Source organism: Tympanuchus pallidicinctus, unplaced genomic scaffold, assembly GCF_026119805.1.
Source record: "Tympanuchus pallidicinctus isolate F22 unplaced genomic scaffold, pur_lepc_1.0 scaffold22, whole genome shotgun sequence".
Lineage (NCBI taxonomy): Eukaryota > Metazoa > Chordata > Aves > Galliformes > Phasianidae > Tympanuchus > Tympanuchus pallidicinctus.
Window position 1 is genome coordinate 40391060 of NW_026294739.1, and position 24913 is coordinate 40415972.

At 51.3% G+C, this 24913-nt stretch overlaps 2 protein-coding genes across 4 annotated transcripts in view; both read left to right on the forward strand.

Annotated features, from left to right (window-relative positions):
• The window catches only part of NLRC5 (NLR family CARD domain containing 5), a 34437-nt gene extending 30188 nt beyond the window's left edge, over window positions 1–4249 (forward strand). For both annotated transcript variants that reach the window (XM_052686060.1, XM_052686061.1), the window contains exons 43-47: window positions 124–207; window positions 352–435; window positions 559–642; window positions 1567–1650; window positions 2105–4249. In XM_052686060.1, coding sequence (XP_052542020.1) covers window positions 124–207; window positions 352–435; window positions 559–642; window positions 1567–1650; window positions 2105–2186 — 418 coding nt within the window. In that variant the 3' untranslated portion in view covers window positions 2187–4249. The remainder of the gene's footprint in view (window positions 1–123; window positions 208–351; window positions 436–558; window positions 643–1566; window positions 1651–2104) is intronic.
• Window positions 4250–5023: 774 nt separating this feature from the next.
• Window positions 5024–24913, forward strand: part of CPNE2 (copine 2) — a 39620-nt gene continuing 19730 nt past the window's right edge. Inside the window, exons 1-5 of one of the 2 annotated variants that reach the window (XM_052685801.1) lie at window positions 5024–5121; window positions 11245–11441; window positions 17657–17836; window positions 20450–20524; window positions 23689–23760. In XM_052685801.1, coding sequence (XP_052541761.1) covers window positions 11274–11441; window positions 17657–17836; window positions 20450–20524; window positions 23689–23760 — 495 coding nt within the window. In that variant the 5' untranslated portion in view covers window positions 5024–5121; window positions 11245–11273. Of the gene's footprint in view, window positions 5122–5524; window positions 5632–11244; window positions 11442–17656; window positions 17837–20449; window positions 20525–23688; window positions 23761–24913 lie in introns of those variants that run through there. The other variant, XM_052685800.1, reaches the window with a different exon arrangement.

Consider the following 24913-nt stretch of genomic DNA (forward strand, 5'->3'; position numbering starts at 1 on the left):
AACTGAAATGGGGCTGCATCTGGGCTCCGTCCCTGCTCAGGGTGGCCTCATGGAAGGCAATCCTTCCACCGGTTGCTAACTCTGGTATAATGTCTTAACTCCAGTTTCCTACTGTTGTTACAGTTTATCTGAAAACGGCCTTGGGGAAGGAAGCATCCATGCCCTGTCTGAGGGACTGCTGCATTTTGAGCACCTGCGGAAGATTGAGTGAGTACCAGGGCGTTGAACTGCTTGGGCAGAGCGTGGCTTTGTAGCATTGCAGCACATGGTGCTGGGGCCAGATTCCCACCAGCTCCAATGCCACCACATTGCACCCTCTCTATTTTTTTCCCCCTCTTTCCTCTGCTCCAGGTTGAAACTCTGTGGAATCACTGATGATGCTTCGAAATCACTCTCTTGTGGCTTCCAACAGTGCCCTGCCATGGAGGAGATAATGTGAGTGTGGGAACGGGTGGGAATGGAGATCACAGGTATCTCAGGCATTAAGTCAAAGCCAGAACTTATCATCCTCGGTTGGGCTTGGCTGACTCACAGCCTGGGATCTCTTGTCTGTCTTAGATTGTCTTGGAACGCCCTTGGTGATGGAGGAGCCCAAGCGTTGGCCAGCATCCTCCCAGGGATGGAAAAGCTGAAGGTGTTAGAGTGAGTACAGCCCTGAGAGTGGCACCAGAAGACTTGTATTTGTGGCACTGAGCCTTCAGCTGCAGTACTCCTGTGGGATGAATGCTAGGAGCAGCAGACAGACTGCTGCTCTCCAAATGCTTCCGTAGCCTGCTGCCAAAGGTCAGCTTTGCTTGGCACGGAGCGCAGAGGTGCTGAGGCAGACTTATTTAACTGGAGGTGTTTGCTGTGGGTATTTAAGCAAGAACTATCCTGCCTATGCTTCCTGTTGGAGTCAGGAAAGACAAAGTGATATTCCTTGAGTGTGAATCATATCATCTAACGGCCTCAGGTGAGCTGCTGCTTGCAGTCTGTCACTTTTCTTTGGTGCCTGGGGTGGTCTAGATGAGTACCCTTCTCATACAGCCTGTGTCAGGGCAAGAAATGCATAACCCAGGCTGTAGTGGCCAAACTGTGGGTCTTGGACCACAGGAGAATACGGGAAGCACTGATGCTGCTCCTGTGCTGATTTGGGTTTGATGTTACCCACTCAGCTCTGATCCAGTGGCATCACAGTGCAGCGCTACTCCATTGTAGGGAGCATCATCTGCTTCCCTCCCCCTGGCTCTTGGGAACATACAGCGTGTGCCTTCCATCCCTCAGCTGTACAGAAATAATAGTTTGTGGTTCACAGGATCAGGAACTGAGTTTTGTTTGTCTTGAGCGGGGAAAACATGCAGTAGAGCTTACAAGTCCTATTGCTAGAAGGAGGTTGTGGGCAACAGTGCATGTTTTGTGTATAAATAGGGCTGTGGTCATCAAGAGGAGGCTGGTGTCCATTGTGGAACATTGCTGTGCTTGTGGAAAAGAATAGCTTTTCAAGAGAAAAGAGGCAGCGATGGTTCTGCTGTTTTCTGCTCTTGATTTGGTTTTGCTTTCTAAAATTCTTCTCGTTTTTAAAAACAGCCTGGAGAAAAATCGCATTGGTGCCTGTGGTGCTACAAAGCTGGCAGAGCAACTTGTCAGGTGCCCAGAAATTCAGTTCATAAGGTGAGTGGGTGTCACTGAGGGCTGAGGCTGAGTGTTGGCCCGCTTAGGGGAAGCTGGGGTGACCAGTCCTGGGAGAGATGTGTCTTGTGCTGGCCTGCTGCCCCAGGTTGGCTTGCATGGACTAGAATGCTGCAGGGCATCCAGACCCAAGCCAAGGAAACTGAGGGTTTGCCAGGCCAGAGAAAGTCCTGGAACAAAAGGAAGTCCTGGCCTGAGGACATTTCAAAACCTTAACCTCTCCCAGCCTAGATCAGTGTGTCCATCTTAGCAGGCAGGCAGCTGCTGAATTGCTGCTGTGTTGCTGAGACACGACTGCTTTGCTCCTGTCTCACTTTTGGACCAGCTTTTATAAAAATCCAAAGCTGCTTCTTCCAGTTAACTGCTGTGTTGGGTGTGTGCTGCCTCCTGGCCCACCATGCCAAGTCCTACATTTATGTGTTTGCTGTTGTTGCAGGCTGTGGGACAATCCAGTGCCCAAGGGCCTCGCTGAAAGTTTGACAAGTCAAGACCCAAGACTGTGCTTCTCCTTCTGTTAGCAGAGGACAGCCCTCACCTGGTTGAAATTGCTCTCTGTTTCTCATTGACCTCAAGAATTGCACTAAAAGGGATCCTGAAGAACCCAGGAAACCAAAGTTCCTCCAGTTAAAACTGTAATTATGTCTTCCTTCACTGCACTGGACAAAATGTGAGCACTTACGTGTGTTTTGTTTATGGTGAGCTTTTATGCAAACCAGAAGACTGAAGAGCTGCTGCTGAGCAGGCAGCATTCTCGGTGTACCAACTCTTCAGCTAGCTTTGGGATGATGAGATGCATCTGATCACACTTCCAGAAAACCAGCAGAATACTTCATTATCCTTAATCAAGATTGCAACACCTACAGGATGTTCCAATCAAAGGATGAACATCCTCCAGGAGAGGATGTAATTATTTTTTTTTATAACAGAACTGTAAACTGTTGACACAGTTACAAACGCACTGGAACAAGCTGCTTGAAAATTGTGTATAGCTCTTTGTGAGATACCTCTAAGGACTGCAATATAGGTTGTTTCTTGCTTCATAGCAGGCTCTTCCTCCTGCAGAATTGCTTCTGTTTCCTGGTAAAGCCTTCGTGTTATTGCAGTACAAATGATGGATCAATGGTTGTCCAGCAATGGTTGTTGGACAGTGATCTGTATTTGCAAGGCGATTACATGGAAAGGCTGATACTGCCTTGTATTTCAGTGAGAAAACTAAGGTACTGAGGCTGAAGGACAGTTTGTAAGAGAACTGCGACTGCTCTGTGTGAGAGGATATGCCTGCTTTCCAGAATTTCGGTGGGGTTTTGGATGACCAATTGCACTGTGTCTTTGAGGTGAAGTGAGGGATGATTTCTCTTGACATGCTGCAGTGTGGCCTGCAGAAAGGATCCTTCAAGCCTCTACTACTGAATCCCAAAGCCTGGCTGTGCTGCTGCTGGACCCGTGAAGACCAAAGGGAGAAGATCCCAAGCACTGAGTTTGATGTACTGCTGAGACCAACCATGACTGCCCCTTGTCTGCGTGGAACGACGGCTTGCGTTGCTGCTATGTCGTCCTCATTATTTATTAACTTGTTATAATGTTTTCCTTATGCGTTTGTGCTGTAAATATTTAATCCTTGTGGTGAGCTCATGGAATTTTGTTTACAGCAGCGTTTGCCTGGAAAGAGCAAAGTGCTGTGATTTGGGCAGGGCAGGAGTGGGAGCGAGGCGGAAGCTCTGGGCCCTGGGTTGGGGACCAGCTGACGTCTGTTCCTCCTGGAGGAGCTGCCGGCCTTGTCTTAGGGTCAGCATCAGGGCTGTAGCTACACTCTGACAAAGCCACAAGAAAAATGTTAGTGAAATTTCGTAGTACACCGTAACTCGCTAAAGTAATCAAGTCTCTGAGATTTAAACACTGGATTTTAAGGATAAACTTCACCAAATATGGCATTTCTCTTCATTTTGGGTTTTCAGATGCAAATCTTTCTTGTGTCTGCTGGAAGAACAGCGTGGCACACGAGTGCTGTGGTGCCACTGCTTCCCTACAGCTTCCCAGCAAACAGGTTTGCTAAGGGGGCTCCTCCTGCCCCTGGGCTCCCAGAACTTGTGGAAACACAGAGGGTGGGCAGAGTGTTCATAAGAGCTCATTCCAGTCCAGACTGTGAGCTGAAAAGCTGTATTTCCTGCATTTTCATCGTTGTTTTAGTGCTGCGTCTCATAAATAACGATGTTTGCTGAGTGGGAAGAAGGGGAGCAGAGTGCTGGCACTCAGCACACCCCAGCACAGCAGTTTTGCAGCAGCCACCATAAGAGCTGTGCTCTTCTGGGCTGCCTCCCTGATGCACTCCAAGATTTCACTTTGTTCAGGCGTTGTGATGATTTCTTTTCCTCACTTTCTGGCGTGTGCTGTTTTTCCTCCTTATTTCAATGGCAAAAACTTGACATCGGGTAATTGGGAATGCCACTTTGGATGAGTGCTTTACTTTTCGAGTCAGTGTTGTTCTTTGGCTCCGGGGAGGGGGGCTGCCTTTGCCCTGAGATCAGATGCAGTGGTGGATGTGTTAAAAAGATGAGAAAATAAACGAAGGCTGGGAGCTGCAGTCCCCTGACTCCTGGTGTTGGGATGTGAGATGTGCTATCGGTGCTGGGTTTCAGACATTAAATAGAACCTGGCAGGGCGCCTCGACCCCCTGCAGCTTCGGCTTCATCCCCAAATTCCCGATGCCGCCATCCGTCAGCCCCGATTGTGGCTGCTTAGCGGGAGCGCAGGACGCCAGGTGTCAGCAGAGCCCCGCTGCTGTATTGGCAGGGCCTGACGCGTGGTGTGTGGAAACCACTTCGCGTTTTAAGGAACTGAGACGTGGGATGAAATCAGGGCGTCAGGAAAAGCTTCTCCGGAAGGGCGGTCGGGCACCGGGACGGGCTGCCCGGTGGGACGCAGCAGCGGGATGGAGGTGTTCGTGTGCGGGCTGCTTAGGCGAGGTGTTTCTAACCGTAACGATTCCACAACGCCACCGGTCCCGGTTTGCTCCCGCCCGTGTTGGGCTGCCCCGCTGTGCTGTCAGCCCCCCGTTCCCAGCGCTGTGTCTGGAAAGTTTCCACAGGGAAGCTGCGGGCTCCCTGCAGCCCTTCCCACCCGCACCGTCAGCCTGGAGCATTTTTACAGCCTTTACTACGAGGCTTCATCTTTATCACGGCCCCACAACGGGAACACGTCGGGTCCCGAGAGCCGCACGGGGCTGAAGTGGACCGGAGGCGGCGGCCTCAGGCTGGGCGTCGAGAACGATTCCCGCCCACGGCAGCGCCTCACGCCGCTCCCCTCAGCGCCCCGCGCGCGGGCCGGGCCGGCGGCGCCTGAGGGGGCGGAGGAGGGGGCGGCGCTGAGGGCCGCGCCCCCCAGAGGCGGCGGGCAGCGGCCATGGCGAGGAGCTGAGCCCGCGCCCCGCGGGAGCTGCTCGGCCCGCGCCGTGCGGTGAGTGGGGACGGGACGGGACGGGACGGGACGGGACGGAGGGTGGCACAGCGCGTGGCACGGCGCGGGCAGCTCTCTCGCCCCGGCTCCTTCCGCCTGCCTTCCCGCTTTTGGGGAGTCTCATACTGAGAGCGTAGCGCCTGGGGAACTCGGGGAGCGCTGAGATGAGGGACGGGGCTTAGCGGGGCTTAGCGGCGGTGGTGCGGCCGGCCGGGCGATGTCGGGGTGTTTGTCAACGTCGGCGGTTCCGTGGTGGGAGCGCAGCGCCTGGGTTGCGCCGCTGCGCCCTGCTGCTCGTTGTTTGGGAGCCTTGGCTTTCGGTCCTGGGGAGGTGAGGAGCAGGAGAGGTGAATTTGGCAGTTGGAAAGGAGCCGAGCGACCAAACAGCTGAAACAGCTCTGCAAAGAAGTCCTTGTGGTTTGTCTTAAACCTCCGTGGAGGTTCCTGACTCATCCTTGGCCACGGCTCGGCTGCTCGCTGTGCTGTGCAGAGCGGCGCCCAGGAGCTCAGGTGAGTTTTGGGCTCCTTCTGCTGCTCCGTGCTGAGCTGCTTGCTTGCCTGCTGCTTTTCCTGGGCCTTTGGGACTGGGCAGATTTCCTGGGTTTTCCAGGACGTGATTCCAGAAGCTGAGAGTTTATGAGGAAGCATCAGGCATTGTGGGGCTTGTGTTATAAATGGGAGCAAATCAGGGCTGGGAACGCAAGTTTTGCTGCTAAACAACATGTCCAGCTCTGCACAACCATTTAAAGCAAGTTTTACATTCCCTCCGGTGGCTTCTAAAGCTGTTGGAAAGGAGCTGTGAATCCACCAGGCTTAATTCCCATTATAAGCAGTGTTTTGGGGTTTTGCGTCCCTGCTGCACGAAGCCCCATCAGGGTGAAGCTTTGTGCCAGCTGCGTGTGGGGAGGAAATCATTTAGGAAAAGGTGGGCACTGAGAGATGTTGTTCTGCGGCATGAGGCTGAGCACCAACTGCAGGGGTGTCACCAGTGCCTCCTCCATCGCTGCCCTCCTGCTGGGTTTCTGTCCCCAGCATCATTGTGGCTTGGTGTCAGCGTGCCGGTGTGAACAAGCATTGCACAAAACTTAATTAGTGCTTATTTATAGCACCAGGCTTTGAAGTTCTGGCTGCTCAGCAAGCCCAGTGCATGCCCCGGCTGGCTTATGGTGACCCTAATGGATTTGGGCTGGGGATCGTGATGGGATGCATTGGTTATAAGGTGGTGGAAGCCCTGGTTCCTGCCCGAGAACCAGCCCTGCCTCCTGCTGCTGCTGGAGGCTTACTGGGAAACCCCTCTCTGCCAAGTCCTGCCCCTGCATGGGGTGGAGGGGACCGGGGGCTGCAGGTGTGTAGCACCATTGGAAAATGCTTAAGGATATTTCTCATTGCTGAAGTGATGTTTTTTTCCCTTCTGCCTTGTGTTGGCCGGAAATAGGAATTCAGTTACAATTCAGAAAAAGAGAATTTGGGGTTTAATATGTTAGATAAGCCTCTCAATAAGCTGGTGTACATTAAGTGTGCTGGGGATGGAAGGGACAAATAGTTTCTACCTCAGACATCTATCAGGGTGGGAAGGCATCAGTGCAGCTGCTGTCCTTTCTGCTGGCATCTCCTGGCTCCTTGCACCCGAGAGCCCCGGCCCTGGGATTTGTCTTCAGCATTCACTTCTCATAAATGCAGCCTGCTGAGGGTTCGGTGCCATCGCCAGCATTCGCAGCGACATCACAGTATTTTCTGCCCTAAATCACAGATTTCCCTAAATTGAGCCTGAGAGGAAGCATGTATTTAAGCGAAAACGTATGGTTGTTGCGGCGTGTATCAGCCAAATGTGCTTGTGAGTGGCAGTGGGCCTGGTTGGAGGGTGCACCTGGGTTGTGATGTGATCCTTCGTCGTGAGCCGGTTCCTTTCCTGCTGTCGGTGTGTGGTGGTGGCAGAGAGGCAGCTGGAGGTGTTGGCTCTGTGCGTGCCATCTGCCACAGCTCCTGGCTGGGCTCCTGGGTCAGTTCTGGGGTGACTGTGGATAAAGCTGAGTCTGGCCGTGCTCGAGGGCACCGCGTGGGGTTGGCTGCTCCCATCTGCCTGCCTTCAAAGCAGCTCTCCTGGCTCCAGCTGCTGCCGTCCCATCGCCATCACCCATCCTCAGCAGGGAAGTGCAGCTCAGCAGCACTTGTCCTCAGGGCTGGAGAAGCTCCTCAGGGCCCTGAGCTCAAACCCTTTGACTGCTTTGTCAAAGCTTGGGTGCAGGTTAGTGAGTTACTCCCTGTTATCCCTCTGGAGGCAGCTGCTGCTGGGTTAAGCTCTCCCAGCACCCTGGGCAACCCATCCCAGTGCCTCACCGCTCTTTCTGAGCAGAAATTGTTTCCTTACATATATATCCTGAAGGGCCAGCTCTGTGCTCTCTCTCTGCTCTGTGGTGCGAGCAGACCTACCTGGGCTGTTCCAGCATCAGGGAACAAGCGAGAGAAGATCCTTTCTCTGTAGGGATTTTGGGGGGAAAAAAGGGATGGAAATAGTCAAACTACGACCCTGCCAAGGGTTATAGGGACAATTTCCATCAGGATGGGTTCATCTGGGAGATGACACGTTCGCATATTGAGCTGTTACAGACACCAGGTGCAGGCTGGTGAGTCCTCCGTGATGCCTGGGCGAGGCAAACGCTTTGCTTTGCAAAATAATCCTGGCCATGATCACGTTTGTTTACAGAAGGGAGCTCAGAGATGTCCTCTGTGTGAACCCAGAACTACCTGCTTGGCTGCCATCTCTCCTGTTCTCTGCTTCTCCCCTTGTAGGAGGCTGTAGTGGGTAAATTGAGTCATGGCTTCTGTGCCGTCCTGCAGGAATCCGTGCTCTTCCCCAGGAAAAGAGAAGGCTTCTGTTCTCTGTGAAAAGAAGAATGTTCATTTCTTCTTTCCTACGGAGAGGAATCACTGAAATTTGAGGGTGCTGCTCGTAGTAAAAGAGCTCCCATCTTTTGTTTGCGTCACGTCAGAACCCGCTGTACCGCTCTAGGCTCTGTGCTCACCCTCCATCCCAATGAGGAGCTGTTATTGTTCTGCTTCCCTAAACACTGTGCATCTGTTTCCTTTCGTAACGTAAACTCTGACCCCGTGTCCAAGTTTGGGTGGTTTGTTTTCTCTTTCGCTTTTCTTTTTTCCTGTTAGTGCTGAAAATGTGACCGGTGAGATGTGGTGCTCGCTGGGCTTCTCTGGAGGAGGGAGAAAAAGGAGGAGGAGGGAGGAAGAAGAGAAGAGAGGGGGAGAAGAAAGAGGAAGAAGGAGATAGGAAGGAAGGAATAGGAGGAGAGGGAGGGAGGAGGGTGGAGAGGGGAAGGAAAGAGAGGATGGAGGAAAAAGGAGGAGGAGAGGAAGGGAGGGGAAGCGGGGGGAAGGAAAGAAGAGAGGAGGAGGAGGGGGAGGAGGAGAAGGAATTGCTGGATTGCTGGAGCTGTATGAACCCACAAAGGGTCTGGGGAACACATCTCTCTACCCTATGCTTAGGACTGGTCGTCGGGCATCTGCTGTGGGCAGCGTTGGATGTCAGAAAGACGCCCTGGTGTGTTCCTAGGTGTGATGTGGGCATGAGGGGACCGGACAGACGTACACCCTGCTGCCCAGAGCCGCTCTGCGGGGAGCTGGGCGTGCGTTAGGGAACCACGTGGCAGCACAATGAGCACGAAGCTGGCAGCTGTGATTATATGTTGGGAGAATATTTGGCTGCGGGTGCCAAGTGAGTCGGAGGACTTCATTTAGGGCGGTGAATGCAGAGAGACGAGAACAAAAAAAAGAGGAGAGACTGGAATATAGATATGGAGAGCCAGCTCCGAGCTCCGGGTATCCCAACGCCCTGGGGGAAGGCAGTGCACGTGTGCCATAACCTGGCCCAGGGACACGTGCTGCAGGAGGGGGTGACACAGGTGGCCAAGACCTCTTTCGGGCATCTCCATCCTTAGTGCAGTGCTGGCCTGCATCAGCAACTCCTTGATGGAAAAAACATCTTAGGCAAATGCTGGTGGCATCTCTCTGCTGCTTTTTGCCTTCCTGCGGGTGCCTTTACTGGGCACCCCTTTGACACAACAGGCAGGATGGAGAGATCAGTGTCCCAGTCCCTGATTTCAGGCACTGCTTCCCTTCCTCATGGGTGCTTAGGCTACGAGCTCCTGGAGGAACGGCAGGGCTGGAGCGCAGGCAGTGTGCAACACACTCAGATGTTTTGGTGCCAGCCAGCCCTGGGAAAAAACCTTTTTCCAGTGAGTCATTTGCTGCCTCTGCTTTGTGTGAGGCACTGACGAGATTTGGGGGAAGGGGAGAGATGGAAAAACGAAGCCCAGATCTCCCTGCTCCAGCAGGACCCCATCCGTGCCAGCGCAGCTGCCCTGCGTGTGCTTGTTGAAGGCAGCACCAGCATCAGACAGCAGCATAAATAGAACAGGCCTGCCTATTTTAAGACACAGATTGCATGATCTGGGTGTTGAAATAAAGAAGAATCTTTATTTTAGCTGCAGCTGGCAGCACGGGCTTGGAGAGGAGCAGGCAGGTAGTGCCTGTGGGCAGCTGGGCTGGGAGGTGGTTTTTTGCCTTTTTTGATGCTGTTTGAAGAACCAGCAGGTATTTCTCCTCGAGGACACAGCAGCAGAGTTCCTCACCTGTGCTTCATTTCTCCTTGCTGGAAATTGGGAGCTACAGCGTTTGGTTGGATGAGGATTGAGTTGTGATACAGAGGGGTTAAAGTCAGAGCCCTGGGCACATAGGAGCAGCTGAGCTTGTTCCCCTCCTTCCCTCCACCCTGCAGCAGTGGCATCCTGCTCCGTCCCTGCTCCGTCCCTGCTCCGTCCCTGCTCCGTCCCTGCTCCGTCCCTGCTCCGTCCCTGCTCCGTCCCTGCTCCGTCCCTGCTCCATCCCTGCTCCATCCCTGCTCCATCCCCAGCAACAGAGCATGGGCTCCTGCTGACACTTGTGCCCAGGCAGAACAAACAACCGATGCTAATTAATTGGGATTTCCATGCCAAACAGATGGTTTATCAGGGGCTGGAAGATGATGTTTGAGGTTCAGAGATAATGTAGATGAGCCAGGAGCCAAGGAGGGCTATTGAAGAAAGGTACTGAACCAGCTGATGGGCAGAGCTGTCTCTCCAATAGCAACCCCAGCCATAAAAGTTTATTAGTTTAACTCAGTCTGAAAATGCCTCTTCCTCTCTTTCTCTCATCCCTTTCCTCTCTTCCCTCTTCTCTGTTAGATACATTTTATGTTTGTTGCAAGCGGGCTGCGCATCAGAAAGCAAAACTGCTTGGAGATGGATGTGGGACTGTGGGAGATGGATGGGGTTGTTGCATGATAATGGTATAAAGTTCGTTTATGTCTGTAACACAGCTTTGATTGCAGGCTTCTAGTAAGCTCTCAGACCAGATGAGATCTTATCAGGCCCTGTAAGTCGCCCTGTGCACCCGCTCATAGGGCGGTTGTCACATCGGCCTCACACTTCTCTCAGGGATCCCTTTCCCTATGAATCCAGCTCACTGCTCAGCTTGGAGGCCTTTCTCAGCAGCCCACAGCTGCAGGGTTTGTGTACCCAAGGCGTGGGGACGCACCCAAGGCTGCTCAGTGCCTGGATGACACAGAGGTAGGGCATCCAGGAGGGGACTCCTTCCCTGCTGCGGTGCGGTGAACTTGCTCCAGCACACACTCGTTAGACGAGCTCAGCCTCCTCTCACCCTAATATTGGCTGGTTCTCTGCTTCCCTTCTCTTTCCATATTCCCTCTGCTCTGCTGTTCATTCAGGATCCCTTGCCTTCTGCTTTGCCTTGCCATGCCGCAGCAGAAGCAAGGCAAGACAGTGAGGGTGAGGAGGGAGATGAGCAGCAGTGAGACGTCCCGTGAACAAACTTGTCCATAGGCAGAGGTGATGGCTGTGATAGCTGGACCTGCTGCTCTCTTAGGGGACGTACAGAGGACATCACCTTTCCTTTCAAACCTGCTGTTTGTGGAGCAAAGCCAGGGCACGCTGGCGTTGCACTGCTGAGCTCCTCCTTGGGAACCCCATGTGGCTGCCTTGAGAGCTTTTGGCTGTGTGTCCTTGTACCTTTCTGCTTCTCCTGAGGGTTTTCTGCTCTCTCTCTGTCCTGCAGACTGCCTGGAGCTGCTGCTGCTGGAGTCCATGGCGTACACCGGGACCCCACCGCCAGCGGGGCCCATTGGCTCCCAGTACTGCGTCTGCAAAGTCGAGCTGTCCATCTGTGGCCAAAACCTGCTGGACAGGGATGTCACTTCCAAGTCTGACCCCTTCTGCGTCCTCTTCATGGAAATCAATGGAAAATGGGTGGAGGTAAGTCTTGAAGCTGCATGATTTCTGCCTCCCGTGGTTTGGTTTTGCGGATGTCCTTAATGACATTTGCGTTTTGATCACGGTGTTGAACACAGCTTGTACACCTTGTGAAGGAAGCTTGAGTGGATTCCTTCATTTTTCAGAGCACTTGGAAACCACCTGGCCTCCTGGCTGGGCACCTCACCAGTGCAGACAGGCTGGGGACAGAGTAGCCTGTGGCCTTGGCTCGTCCTGGCAGGGCTGGGCTCTGCATGGGCCTGAGAGCCCAGGAGCCAACCAAGTCAAGGCAGGAGGTGTCACATCCCTTCCCATGGATGTTGCAAGAAGTGTTATGTGATCAGAATTCCTTAAAAAGGAGCGATTCTGTGCCTTGCTTTGTGAACGGGTCCTCAAGGTAGATAAAAAGAGAGGACAGACCCTAATTCCTAACCAGAGAAGAGCCTCTGTGTTACTCATGGTTGGATCAAGCTGGATTAATGTTTCTTCCAGTGCCTTTATCTTTTCCTTCCCTCTGTGCTCAGTTCTTAGCCAGACTCTGGCACAGGAGTCCTGTGATAAGGGCTTTCATAAGGTGCTTTTAACAGCAAGCTGTAAATTCCCAAATGAGCTTACGCTGGGATCTGTGGGAGCTTTCAGGCCCCCTGAAGTTGTGCAGGTCTTGTTATCACTGCTCTGTCTCTTGATCAGGGTGTGCTTCTCCCTGCAGCATCACAGCAGCCTCTTGAAGGTACAGCAGAGCAGAGTGTTGGGTTTGGGTTTTTCTACACTGAAACAGGAGCTTCTTGGCAGCCTTAGGGCTGGAACACTGTTTTATGGGGGAACTGGGATGTTTCAGAGGAAAAGCAGCTCAGGAGAGACCTCATCACTCTCTGCAACCCTTGAAGGGGAGGTTGTGGTGAGGTGAGGGTTGGCCTCTGCTCCCAGGTAATGGCAATAGGATGAGAGTGATGGCCTCACGTTGTACCAGGGGAGGTTTGGGTTGGATATCAGGAAAACCTTCTTGGAAAGAGTGGTGAGGTACTGGCACAGCTGCCCAGGGAGGTGGGGGAGTCACTGTGCCTGGAGGTGGTCAAGAACCATGGAAATGTGGCACTGAGAGATGCGGTCAGTGGGCACAGTGGGGCTGGGCTGGGGTTCCACAGATGATCTTACAAGTCTTTCCCAACCTTTACGATTCTGCAAAAGGCACTTCATCACTTCCACGTGGAGCTTGCAGAGACATGCTCCAGGAGGAGGCAGTAATGAAGGTGTACTTCTGGAGGAGTCTCCTCTGCAAGGCTCATCCTTGCTCCTCCGTTGAGCTGACCTCCCTTGGATGAGGTGGAAACCTCTCCACCATCCCAAGGCTGTGCACAAGCACCTGGTTCTTCAATCATTCCTTGCTGGTTTAATGACAGCAGGTTAGGCTCAAAATAATCCTGGCAAGGCGTGTGGTGGGCCTGAAATCATCTTGCCACGTGTGAACTGGTCCAAAAGTTGCTTCTCAGTGTGCAGTTATCTGTGAGTGCTTTAGGTCTGGGTGTCTGCAACACTGATCCCATGGAACAGTTAGCCATCGTGATGTCCTGCTTGGAACAAGATGTGTTTCGGGGTGAGGAGAGAAGCTGTTCCTTGGATCCCATGTCTCTCGTAGAGCTGTTCCTTGGATTTCACTTGAAAAGTTGCTTTCTAAGGGACAGGACTGTATTGGGTGAAGGTCTGGGAAGTCAGTCCAGGGCTGCTTGTTAGGAGTGCCTGGGTCCTCCTCTACTCTTAGACTGGTTTTGGAATGAGGTGTATGTGAAGCAGGGCAGGAACTCCCAAGGGTGGTTTTCGTGGTGCTTTATTGGGTGCTCAGCACATCACATGAAGAAAGTGTAGTTGTCATTCCCATCTGCAGCAGTCCTTGTAGGGCAGAATGTTGTCTGTGATTGAATGAGCGTCTTGAATTCAGACTTGTCTGTGCGAGAACATTTTGCTCTGTGCCTAGAAAATACCTTTTGGCTGCAGAAGGAAAGACTGAGCTAAAATGCCTGTGGAAAAACATGTGGATTTCATCTTGTGAGTGCAGTTGGAGTTAGGCAGCATAAGGGTTCTTTGGTTCGTTGAGGAGGGAACAGATATGTAGAGCCTTGGGATGTGATGGACGGACACAGTGCTGATCAGCTCAGCACAAAACGAGCAGCTGAGAGGCATTAAATCCCCCCAGTTCCCAGGGAATTACGTGGTGTCTTTTTCCTGATACTTGGATTTAGGGGGCAGCTTGAGCACCTGGCCAGGAAATGGTGAATCCATGGGCATCAGCTCAGGCTTCCTGCAGCTGATCTCCACGTCACGGGCAGGGTGTAGGGGCAGACCTCGCTTTTGCCACATTCTGCAATTAACTCTGCTTAATAGCAGCCTGGATGAAACTGATGAGCTTCCCAGTCTTGATAGGTGTCATCTCTTTGACCTGACTGTGCTTTTCAGGGATTCCTCTTTTGCTGTCAGTAACGTCTCAGTCCAGTGGTTTTGATTCCAAAGCTTTTTTTTTCTTTTTTTTTTTTTTTAATACAATGCAAGTTTTGCTTTTTTCCCCTTGTGCTATTTTTATAGCTGTCTAATTGGCAAAATAGGTGCTCCAGCAGCAGATTGCTCTGTGCTCTGCTCTTCTTTCAGCTGCAGACGTGTGGAGCATGCTGTGGGCACAGCCAGCACCCAAGCCTTCCTGTGTCCCTGTGTTGTGGTAACATGGTGGTGGCAGCATCTGTGCCTGCGTGGTGGGGCTGCTTCTTCCAGCTGTCATATTTGTTCCCAAATACAATTATTTTGTCTCACTGAGCTTAAGAGGAATTTAAAAAAAAATAATAATAATAATAAGCAACAACCAAAATGGTCATGAATCAGCCTTGGAGGGGGTGGTAGAAGGAGAGACAAAAAGCTCAGGCCCAGAAGTGGCATAAAGATGGGTAATATGTCAGTGTTCTGCCTGATGACATCATGCTGTAGGAGCCAGGATGGACCTGGCCTGTGACTCAGCTGTGCCCTCACTTTTGTGCCACTCTGAGTCACCCCTCCTGAGCCTGGGCAATCCTCATCTCCTACACTGCTCATCTCAGAAGGATATGGAGGCCACCAGCTGCTGACCTGGGGCTCCTAGATGCCCCCAAGTGATGTCCATCACGTGTTCCCTGCCCCTTGGAAGAGCATCTCCCAGGTGACAGACAATACTGAATATCTCCAGCAATCCTCCTGGCAGAAACTGGACGACCCTAGCTGCATTTGCTTACCACGAGGGGTTGCCAATGGAGAAAGTTCCCTGGGTTTGTGCTTGCTGTGTAGGATTGAGGCTCTGAAGACAAGTCTTTAGTTACCCTGGTTGCCTTTTCAAAACCCTCGTGCTTGTCTGCTGCTGGGATGCAGAGCCAGCTTTGCATTTTGCAGGGCACGTGGTTGTGCTGAGTGCTCAGGGGAGGCAGGAGCCAATGGCATATTTATTTCCTGGTGTGAAAAGCCCTCGTACAGAACGGTCACCAGCAAGGTGGAAGGTAAAGAGCTGCACCAAGATGAAGACTGAAATACATGTGTAGCAAGCAGCTGAGGCTTGTGATTTACTTGTGCTTCACAGTGTACAGGTGATGGAACACTTGGCCATCAGGGTGTTGAAGGAAGCCCCCTCACTCTGTGGGGGTGAACCCGGGACATTTGACAAGGCCAAGTGCAAGGTCCTGCACCTGGGTCAGGGCCATCCCCAGTATCAGTGCAGACTGAGTGCTGGAAAGGTCAAGAATAGCCCTGCAGAGAACACCTTGGGGATGCTGGTGGGTGAAGATCAGGATATGAGCCCTCAGCGTGTGCTTGCAGCCCAGAAAGTGGATACTTTGGGCTTCATCAGAAGAAGCATGAGCAGCAGGTCGAGGGAGGGGATTGTCCTCTTCTGCTCTGCTGTTGTGAGGCCCCACCTGCAATGCTTTTCACCCCATCGCATCCCAGACTTGTTTGCAGCCTTGCTGCAGAGGCATTCTGGATAACAGTGGGACAGGAGGAAGCATAGGTGGCCTGCTGCCCCTTCTCAGCCAGCTGCTGAGGGCAGGTGGCTGCCTGATGTCAGCTCACTTTTCATCCTGCTTTGACTCGTTCCCAGGCTTCCCATTAGCTCAGGGTACATGAAAGGAGCTCAAATCCATTCCTGTTGCCTGCAGAGTCTCATCAGCTAGGCTTGAAAGGAGATTTGTGTGTGTTGTGCTGTTCAGATAAGGTAGAGCTCACTGATGGCTGCTGCTCCTGGTCTGCCAGGAGCATCTCTCTGAGCAGGCATTTGGGTGCTGAAGTGCAGGTGGTGGCAGAGTGGGAAGGACCTGTGAGAAGCTGCCTTGCCCCCGTTGGTGCACAGCCCACTCCAGTTGGTTTGGTTGATTCCCCTCTCCCCAGAGGGCGCTGCAGGTGGCTGTTTTAAGAGTACAGCTTTTACTTCAGACTTCTGCTGGCAATTAAAACAGACTAAGTGACCGACTTTAAAAGCACCACAATGGTGTCTATGTAACAAACTTACCACGTTTCCACTTAGTCCCTCCGGATTCTCTCTCGTATGCTGAATGAGTTTCACTGGGATGATGAGGCCGTGTGCTTTTTTCTGTCTTTTTTTTTTCTTCTTTTTTTTCCCTTCCTGCTGTGATGTGTTTATTTCTGGCTCTGCTGCTCTGGCAGGCATCCATCTGTCCTGCAGTCCGTGGTGCCAGCACAGGAGCTGCTTGCTGCAGACGAGCTGTTGTGGGGTCTGGGTTGTGTCTTGCAAAGATCTGAGTGCTGACTCCCCTTATTCATTTCAGGGCAGGCTGGTGGCCCTTTGCTGCTCCCAGGGCTTAGGGAGCCAGCAGGCTGGTCATGGGATGGTCGTGTCCTCCCCCATACTGGTGCAGGAGGGTTTTGGAGGCTTTGAAGGAGCTCACTGTGGCCATCCATCAGCCTTCACCCGCTGCCTTCTCTGCAGGGAGCTGAGTCCTGGTTACCTCCCTCTGGAAAGTCCTCTTGGAGAGCAGTGCCAAGTGTTTCCCATGGCAGCAGGTGCATGTGGACGTGAAGCCCATGTGTCTGATGGTTAATTACGTATCTCAGCCTTGCAGTGTGTCCAAGCCAGAGCTGCTACTGCAACCTCTGCCACTGTTGAAACATCAGAGAAGAGCAGAACATAGCAGTAAGAGATCCTGCCAGCTCCAGCTCTCCAAAAAAACATCAGCTGAGGGGAGTTCTCTTTCCTTCATATGAGTGTATCCAAACTTCAGGTTGTATAGCAGCAGCAACAGAAGGGTGAGGGTTTTTTGTGCTGTCTTTGCAGTTTGGAGCCTCGAGTCTGTGCGTGTCAAAGGCATCTCATCAACAAAATGAGGCTGGGGCAAAGCTGGATGTGCTCAGCACATTGTTTTTAGGCAACAGCCAGAGCTGGGATGAGTCTTGTCTCCAGCTGGCCAAGCTCTAGGCTGCAGGAAGACCCACTTCAAAGGTGGGAGATTCCCATTTGGCCCCACCTCACATCCCTCCTGCACTGGGCTCAGTGTAATCCCCACTCTGTACCAAGTTATAAAGATGCTGTATCTGGCTGAGGGAATTCCAGAGCTATTTTGGATATCGGAGTCCACTGAAGTCCTGCCTTGTGCATCCTTCCAGCCTCTTGCTTCTGCTAGTGCTGGGTGAAAGCCATGAAAAATGGACCATGGTGATTTGGTGATTTAAGTTTTTCTTCCATGGAAGGCCAAAAAAGAAGAAACCACATGAATGTTTTGTTATGAGATCTAGAAGGAAACGCTAGGGGATTACTCTTCTGAGTTGTGACACTTTGTTTTTTCACTTGTTTCTGCTGTAAGCTGTGTGGCCCGAAAGAAATAGTTTTGGTTGACTTTGAAAGCATTAGAGGTGTGAGTGTGATTGGCAGAGGAGCAGCAGGTGGGAGGTGTGAAAGCATGAGCTCGAGGGGCATTCTGTGTCCTGGAGAGCAAGTGTCAGAAACAATGCAAAGGCTGTGGCTTCAGTAAGCTTTGAGCCCACTCCAATCCCTATCCTCAGAGACACAGCTCTCTCTTAGATGCAACCCACCTTGCATGCATTTAGGGTTGTGTTTGCTGCGTGCCTGTTGCTCTCTGCTGGCCAGCACAGGGCTTCTAGATGTCAGGGCTCCAGCTGCGGTCAGAGGAGAGACGTTGCAGTGACAAAGATGTAAAGCATAGATGCCTGATTGCCCTTTTTTTTTTTTGTCTTTGCAGCTCGACAGGACAGAAACAGCTGTGAACAACCTCAACCCGGCCTTCTCCAAGAAGTTTGTTGTTGACTACCACTTCGAAGAAGTGCAGAAGCTCAGGTTTGCCCTGTTTGACCAGGACAAGTCGAGCACACAGCTGTATGAGCATGACTTCCTTGGCGAGTTCTCCTGCACGCTGGGCACGGTGAGTCTCTGATGTCCTCTTCCTGCAGCTCGTCCTCCAGCTAAGAGACCCCAAATCACACCATCCTCAGGGGAGTTGAAGGGGGCAGAGCTACTTTTCCTACCCGCTGTAAAGTTTGCATGGTCATTCCTGGCAAAAAGTGCTTTGAGTGCTTGTCACATTTCATCTCTTTGGGCTGAAGTGTTTCATGCTAGGGCTGTTGGTTACTTGCCCAAATCTGAGCTTGGATGTAGGGTGGGCACCTGCTGCTGCTTGCAGAGAGACCAAAGCCTGGGGAAGTGCAAGAGGGCATCGCACCCATTTGTCTTGGACACTTGCACTGGAAGTGTTGGAGGTACCTGTTGTCAGTAAGGGTTCTACTAGTTGCCATGATGACCAGTTGGGATTTGGACTTGAGAAACTTCCAGGTGTTTACAATTAAGATGCACTGCAGATCTACTTCTCTCTCTCTCTCTCTTTTCTTTTTTTTTGGTCAGAACTTTTGTAGTAAGAATGATGTCTTTCTTCTGTTTGAGAATGAAGCGTTTGAAAAACACATGCACAATAACCTTGCTGTTGGGTGGTAAATCATGCCTCTTACTGTAACGTGTTGGTGCAGGAATGTGTCTTCTGCTCTTCCTATGGAAAAGCTTTTGAGACAGATGTGATTTGTAAGCCTTTGGAAGGTCTTTGCATTCATGAGCCCAGACCCTGTTAGGATTTGGCAGCTAAATTCTCCAAACTTCTTTGTCTTCTGAGCATGCTCTGACTCAGAGGCAAGAAATGAGGGAGATTTTTCCATTCTTTTTCAGCCTCCAGCTGCCCAGGACTGCTGTGGTACCTGGCACGAGCAAATGGGCTGGGGAAAGCAGGCACTGTAGTAGGTGGGTTGGTGTGGACAGCTGGCCCAAGGCGTCCAAGGAGGCCGATGAATGTGGTCACTTTATTACAGACTATCTGGTACTGCATATGCCAAAGGCAGCTGAGTAACTTCACTGTTGCCAACTTGAGAACTTGTCAGAAGAGCACTGACATTTACTGACTGAGGTTTAATGTCTGTGTTTTCAGAAGAGCTCTGTAATGACCTAATTTTGATCCTGAAGAAATTAAGAGACAGCTCAGGAAACAGCCCAAGCTGTTGCTCAGTGGCTTAGGCCAAGCCATTCAGTATTTGTTCTGTTGTTGGCTGCAGCCACCTCTGGCACAGTTCAGCTGTGCTCATTATGGAGGGCACAGTCCTGATGAACGCTGTGAAAAGAGAGTTTGTGGACATGAGGAAACAGGGCTGAAGCCTCAGCATGGCTCTGCAGGAGTATTGGGCTCTGCAGCCTCATGCTGGAGGGAGGCATCCTTTATATGCACTAGGGAGGAGGGTGGAAGAGTCACCTCACGAATGGTTGGATATAGGGAAAAAGTTCTTAGAACAGTGATGCTGTGGCACAGCTGCCCGAAGAGGTGGGGCACTCACTGTCCCTGGAGGTGTCCCAGAGCCGTGGGGATGTGGCAGAGGGATGTGGGCATGGTGGGATGGGTTGGGGTTGGACTTGGGGGTCTGAGAGGTCTTTTCTGACTTTACTGATCCTGTGTAAGGTCCTGGAGGAGCCCAGCTATTGCTGGACCTGTGGAGGAGAGGGGTGGGACGGGGGGGACTTGTGGACTCAGCCATAGACTTTCTGAAGTCCGTTTTTTGTTTGGTGAGATGTTTCCATCAGCCCATCTGGTTGTATTGAGGCACGAGCAGCTGTTGGAAGGGAAGGAGGGCAGGCTGGGGCAGCAGGAACCTGCCTTTGCTGAACCGCACACCCAGCACCTGACTTTCCAGTTCTGTGTTGCCATCAGAGCCCTGTCAGATCAGCTGGATTGTTTTATTGCAGCTAATTAGGTCTGTGGCGAGATTTAAAAGGATGGTTGGATCACTCGGAAGCCTGCAATGACCCCTGTGGCCAAGTGAAACCTTAAAAGGGATCAAATTGCAGACTGCAGGGTGTCCGTGGTTGTTGCTTGTCAGGTTATGAAGAAATCTCATGCCACAGCAAGGCACAGACATCTAGCCCTGTTATTTGGGGATTCCGGGGTGTTTTGGAGGCAGAGCTGCAGGGCATGGCTGGATTGAAGATCCCAGCACTGCTGTGGGAGTCTCAGTGGGAAGGGGTTTTGCCTTAAACTGCAAAGAGAGAGAGAAAAGCATTTCTGGAGAGCAATAGGAGGAACTCAGGTGCAGCCGGATAGCAAGAGCTAGAAGCTAAGCCATTTCATTATGGTTTTCTCCTAATTATTATTATTATTTTCTGGCTGTGTGACATAGGACCGAGGGAGGAGGCAGCAGGATGGATGGGGCTGCGCTTTGAAACTGTAGCCTGTAGATTTGGAAGGGCTTGCTGGTAGGAATGGGAGAAGAGCACAGCTGGTACCAGCAGGTCGCTGTGTGGGGCTCTGCAGTCTGTGGGGAAAGCTCACAGGGTTGTTGGGTGGCACTGGTGGCACTGACAGCATCATGGCCAGCTCTCAGTGCGGCATCTTTCTTTTACCACTGTGAATACTGAATATGATTTGACTAACGTGAGCAATGATCAGTTGCTTATGAGTCTGCATTTGAACACATGACTTTATTTTCTTTGTTGTTTTTTTTCCTAGATTGTCTCCAGCAAGAAAATAACAAGAACTCTCCTTCTGGGGAACGGCAAGCCAGCTGGGAAGGGGATGATAACGGTACAGTAACTCATTTACCTTACCCATGGAGTGTGTGAATGCAGACAATAAACTGCAGGTGATGCAGAACACCAGCAGGGCTGGGGTTGATGCCCCTTTTTTCCCTTGCCTCCCATTTTCCTGCCCACCTTCGGTCTCTTTGGAGGACGTTGTGTTGCCCAGTCCCTGTCTGATGACTTCAGCCAGCGCTTTTGTCTCTGAGCACTAAAATAAGAAATGCTAAATCTGGAGAAGAACAGAGTCAATACGTGCTGCTGTTTGTTATCTTGTACATGATGCCTGCTCACACCTCCCTGGAGCAGCCGAAGGGAAAAGGGCCGATGCCTTTGCTGACAGTCAGTGGTTTTGTTTGTACGAGGAGGATGAGAGTTCTGCCGTAGCAACAGGTCTCATAGCAACAGCCTCTGCTCCTGCTGCAGACCCCTTCGGGCAGTGGTGTTCCTGCTGGGGATCTATTTAGTGATTTTTATTTATTTTTTTTAAAGAAGGGACTAAATTTAGGCTCATTTCCCATACGCTGCATCTCCCATCCTTTTCATTCACTTTTGCATTCCAGTTTATGTTGAATTTGCAGCAAAGAAGCAAAGGTGTGGAAGAAAAAGCCAACAAGGAGTTAAACTGCAGGCAGGTCTAAAAGCACCAGATGGGTCTAAAAACATTTTAAAAGACCAAGATCTGCCTGCTGCAAGGGCATCTCCCATCGCTGTTTGCTCTAGAGACTGGGAAGATGCTGTTAGCTTTTCTCTCTTAATTGCTGCAGTTAATCTTTAAAGGTAAAAGGAGAAGCTGCGTTGAAGCCTGCATGGCACCTGAGGCCATGTGCCTTTCCCAGAAGTGGGCTCTTGCAGCCCCATACCTGCCACTGGAGTAGGAAGAACAGAAGGAGTTGTAAAGTTTCCAGTCGAGTTCAAAGGTTTCCAGCTTTAAAGGAGGAAGCTTCTGATCTGTCACTGATGCATCATCAGAACCAAGGGTGCTGGGATGTCTGCTGCTTTGCTTTGTGTGCTGGCAGTGTTGGGTCCTGGCAGCCTGACACATTGCTGGAGCCTGTGCCCCAGGGTTTGTGCTGCCAGCACCAACCAAGACAGTCTTCTTTGTGCTCCCAGAACTGGGGTTGGGAGCCAAACCCTGCCTTCCTCACCCACAGTCCCTTCAGCTTTATCCAGGTCTCCGTTTTCTTAACTGCAGCACGCAAATGTCAAAGGGCTGAATGCAACAGAAGTGCCTTGGCTGGAGTGCTGGGATTGAGTGAGAGTCCTGAGGTTTGAAAGATATGGAAAATCCCAAAGCACGTCACTGTAGGAGTGAATCTTGAGGTCTTTACAAAGCAGTGGGGATGTTAGTTTCCATGGGGAGATGTCACCATGGTTTGTATGCGTGGCCCAGCTCTACCTTGGCCTCTGAAGAGCCCAAAATTGCAGGGACTCTGGGTGGGTTCTGCTGTGGCCTGCAAAGGTAATTTGTTTCCCTGCAGCTCCTGTTCCTCTTGCCACTTTGACCACCGTGCGTGTCCACCAAGGGCTGTGTGGAGAAGAGTGAAGCTGTGGTTTTGTTAAAGTACATAGGAAGCAATTTGAAGGCAATGTCCTTAAATAAATCTGAACTTCTGGGGTAGGCAGGGAAGAGAGCCCTGTGAGGAGAGCTGTCCTTGTGGGAGAGGCTGTGCCTGAGCAGATTCAAAGGCTGTGACTGCCTCACCATCTCTGCATGCTCCCCTGCGTCCATCAGGGTGAATAACCCCCCTGATTGCTCATTCTGCAGGATATTGTCCCCTTGATTTCACTGAGCTGTAGAAAGGCCCAATGATTAGGCTGCCTGTCCAGTGAAGAACAACCCAAGCCCCTGCTGTCCAGTGAAAGGCAGTTTGTCAGTGAGGGGAAGGGGAAGAACAGGAGACGGGAGGTGGAGAGCAGATGCTTGGGTAGGACAGAGCCTGGAGAAGAAATGCAAGTGATTCAGAAAGCGACTGCTAACATAAGTGAATAAATGTGGGGTGGTGGTTTTTTGTGGTTTTTTTTTTTGTTATAAACATTCTCTTAGAATACCAGGAGACTCATTAGACGGTGTTCCAGACACAACCAGCCCACTGGTCTTTGGCAGTCAAAGCCATTTCGGAGGGCTTGTGAGAAAAATCTTGGAAACTGAAGTAATGTGGGCTGCACTTGTGCCTGCTGCAGCCATCAGGAACTGCAGTGCTCTTCGTCCTTGGGCCATCTTGATGGGTGATGGTGGGTGAACGTGGCCCCACTCCAGGCAGCAGTGCTGCTGGGATTGCCCTAAGGTCTGTGACGTGGATGATGAGGTGGCACACTGTGGTGACAATGTTTTCTGTAGCTGCTGCTTGCCCTTGACTTGGTCCTTGGTTGTGTCACTACATCTGAAACCACAGCAGGGACACCTGGATGTGCCCATGCACAGAAATGGCTGCATGAGGCCAGCTCTGGTGGATGCTTTGCTGGCAGCTGTGTGACCCTGGGTAGCCAGGCCTGATAGGCATCGGTTGTTCCAAGGCTGGGGGAAAGGCTGTGGTGTTGGATCTGATTTTGGCTCTGTTCTCATAGCTTCCATCTTACTGCTGACCTTCTCAGGGAATTCATAGAAGGATTAATGTTGGAAAAGACCTCTGAGATCATCTAGTCCACGGTGACTCCCCCCATCCCTGGGCAGCTGTGCCACTGCATCACTGCTCATCGCTTCCTCATATCCAACCTGAACTTGCCTTGGCACAGTTTGAGGCCTTTATCTCTCATCCTAAAATTGTCAGCTGGGAGAAGAGGCCACCAGCCTCCAGCTCACCACAGCCTCCTTTCGGGGAGTTGTCAAGAGCAATAAGGTATCCAAATTCCTTTCTCTTATCAGGCTTTTCCTACCACTCAGTGAGAAAGGATTTGGGGAAAAGAAAGGAAATGCCATCTACCAGAGTGCCAGGAGCCCAGAGAATGAAGCAACACAGCATTTGTTGATTAGCAAAGGCAAAATTAGTTTAACTCTTCAATAGTGGGATACTGTGTACATTAGATCTTCAGGAACTTGAGAATGACTTTTGTAGGAGCTGCACATCTCCAGGATGCACATCTCACATTGCAGGATTGCCCTCTGGGTTTTGGTTCTCTGTTCACTGACTTTTCATGTTAAAATGAACACAGCTTCCCCTTGTCTTTCAGATAGCTGCCCAAGAGCTGTCAGACAACAGGGTGATTACTCTGAGTATGGCTGGCAGGAAACTGGATAAAAAGGTGAGTGGTGATACGTCAGGAGGATGTAAATGTTAAACTTCTGTTTCATAGGCTAGGGGATCTAAGGAGATCTCTGCTTGTGAGTACAGTAGTGTCATAAAGCTGTCTCTATGTAGAAAGCAAGAGGCTGGGGCTGGAGGTCCAGTCAGGTCCTGGCTGTGTCACTCCCTGCTGTCAGGATGTGGAATTCTTCATAGTGCACTTTGAGAAGGAAGGGTTCTGTTTGACGCAGGACCTGTGTACCATCATGTCTTACAAACATCTGAGCCAGATTTATTATTTCAGGGGAAATGTCTCCTGGCTGGGCTGACAGTTTTGATACCCCTCAATTCAGCATTTCAGAAGTGCTGAGTGCTCCTGGCTTGTTGCCTCTAGCCCTCCTTCAAGTTGAGTGAGTGTTTGTTTATAGATCAAACAGGAGGGCCCATCTTTCCAGAGGAAGAAGCACCAACCTCGTGGAGATAATGCTGATTTTTGCTTTGGGTGTGACTTGCAGGGTAACCGTAAGCCATTCTGAACAGAGCAATCTGACCTTATTTACTAGGCAACCAGAACAATTCCTCTTAAACCAGTTCTGTTGCTAAGCAATCAATGTTTCTTTTCAATTTTTTTTTTCTTCCTTCCTAGTGCCTCCAGAGCTTGTATTGTTGGTAGGATGGCCCTTGGTTTTCAAACCACGGTAAAGCATGCAGCCAGGCACCCTTGCTTTGTTCAGTCCCACTGTCCAAACCAGATGGTTTATCCAAGTGTTTTCCCCAGCTGTTGGGAATGACTGTTACCTTGCTCTTCCTCTTATCCTGTCTACTACTCCACGGTGCAAAGAGCTGGATGCTCCTACTGAGGAATCCCCAAGTAATTGCATTTCCTAAACGAGCTGGAAAACATCTTTGAGATGATGACAACTTCTGAGATGTGGCTGAGTCAGCCCCATGCATGTCAGTGAAGAAATCTCTGATGCAGCAGCTTTCTTCCCATGAAAAAGCCTCTGCCCTCTTGCAAGGCAAGGGATGAGATTTCATTATAGATGTGGTTCCTTCAAGCTTCATGCTTCGTGGTTCCTACGTGGCTTTGTAGCCATGGCTGTTGTGAAGACCAGAGCCAAGGATCTGGTTCCTCACCAAGCCTCACTGTGATGCTGGTACCTCAGGCATGT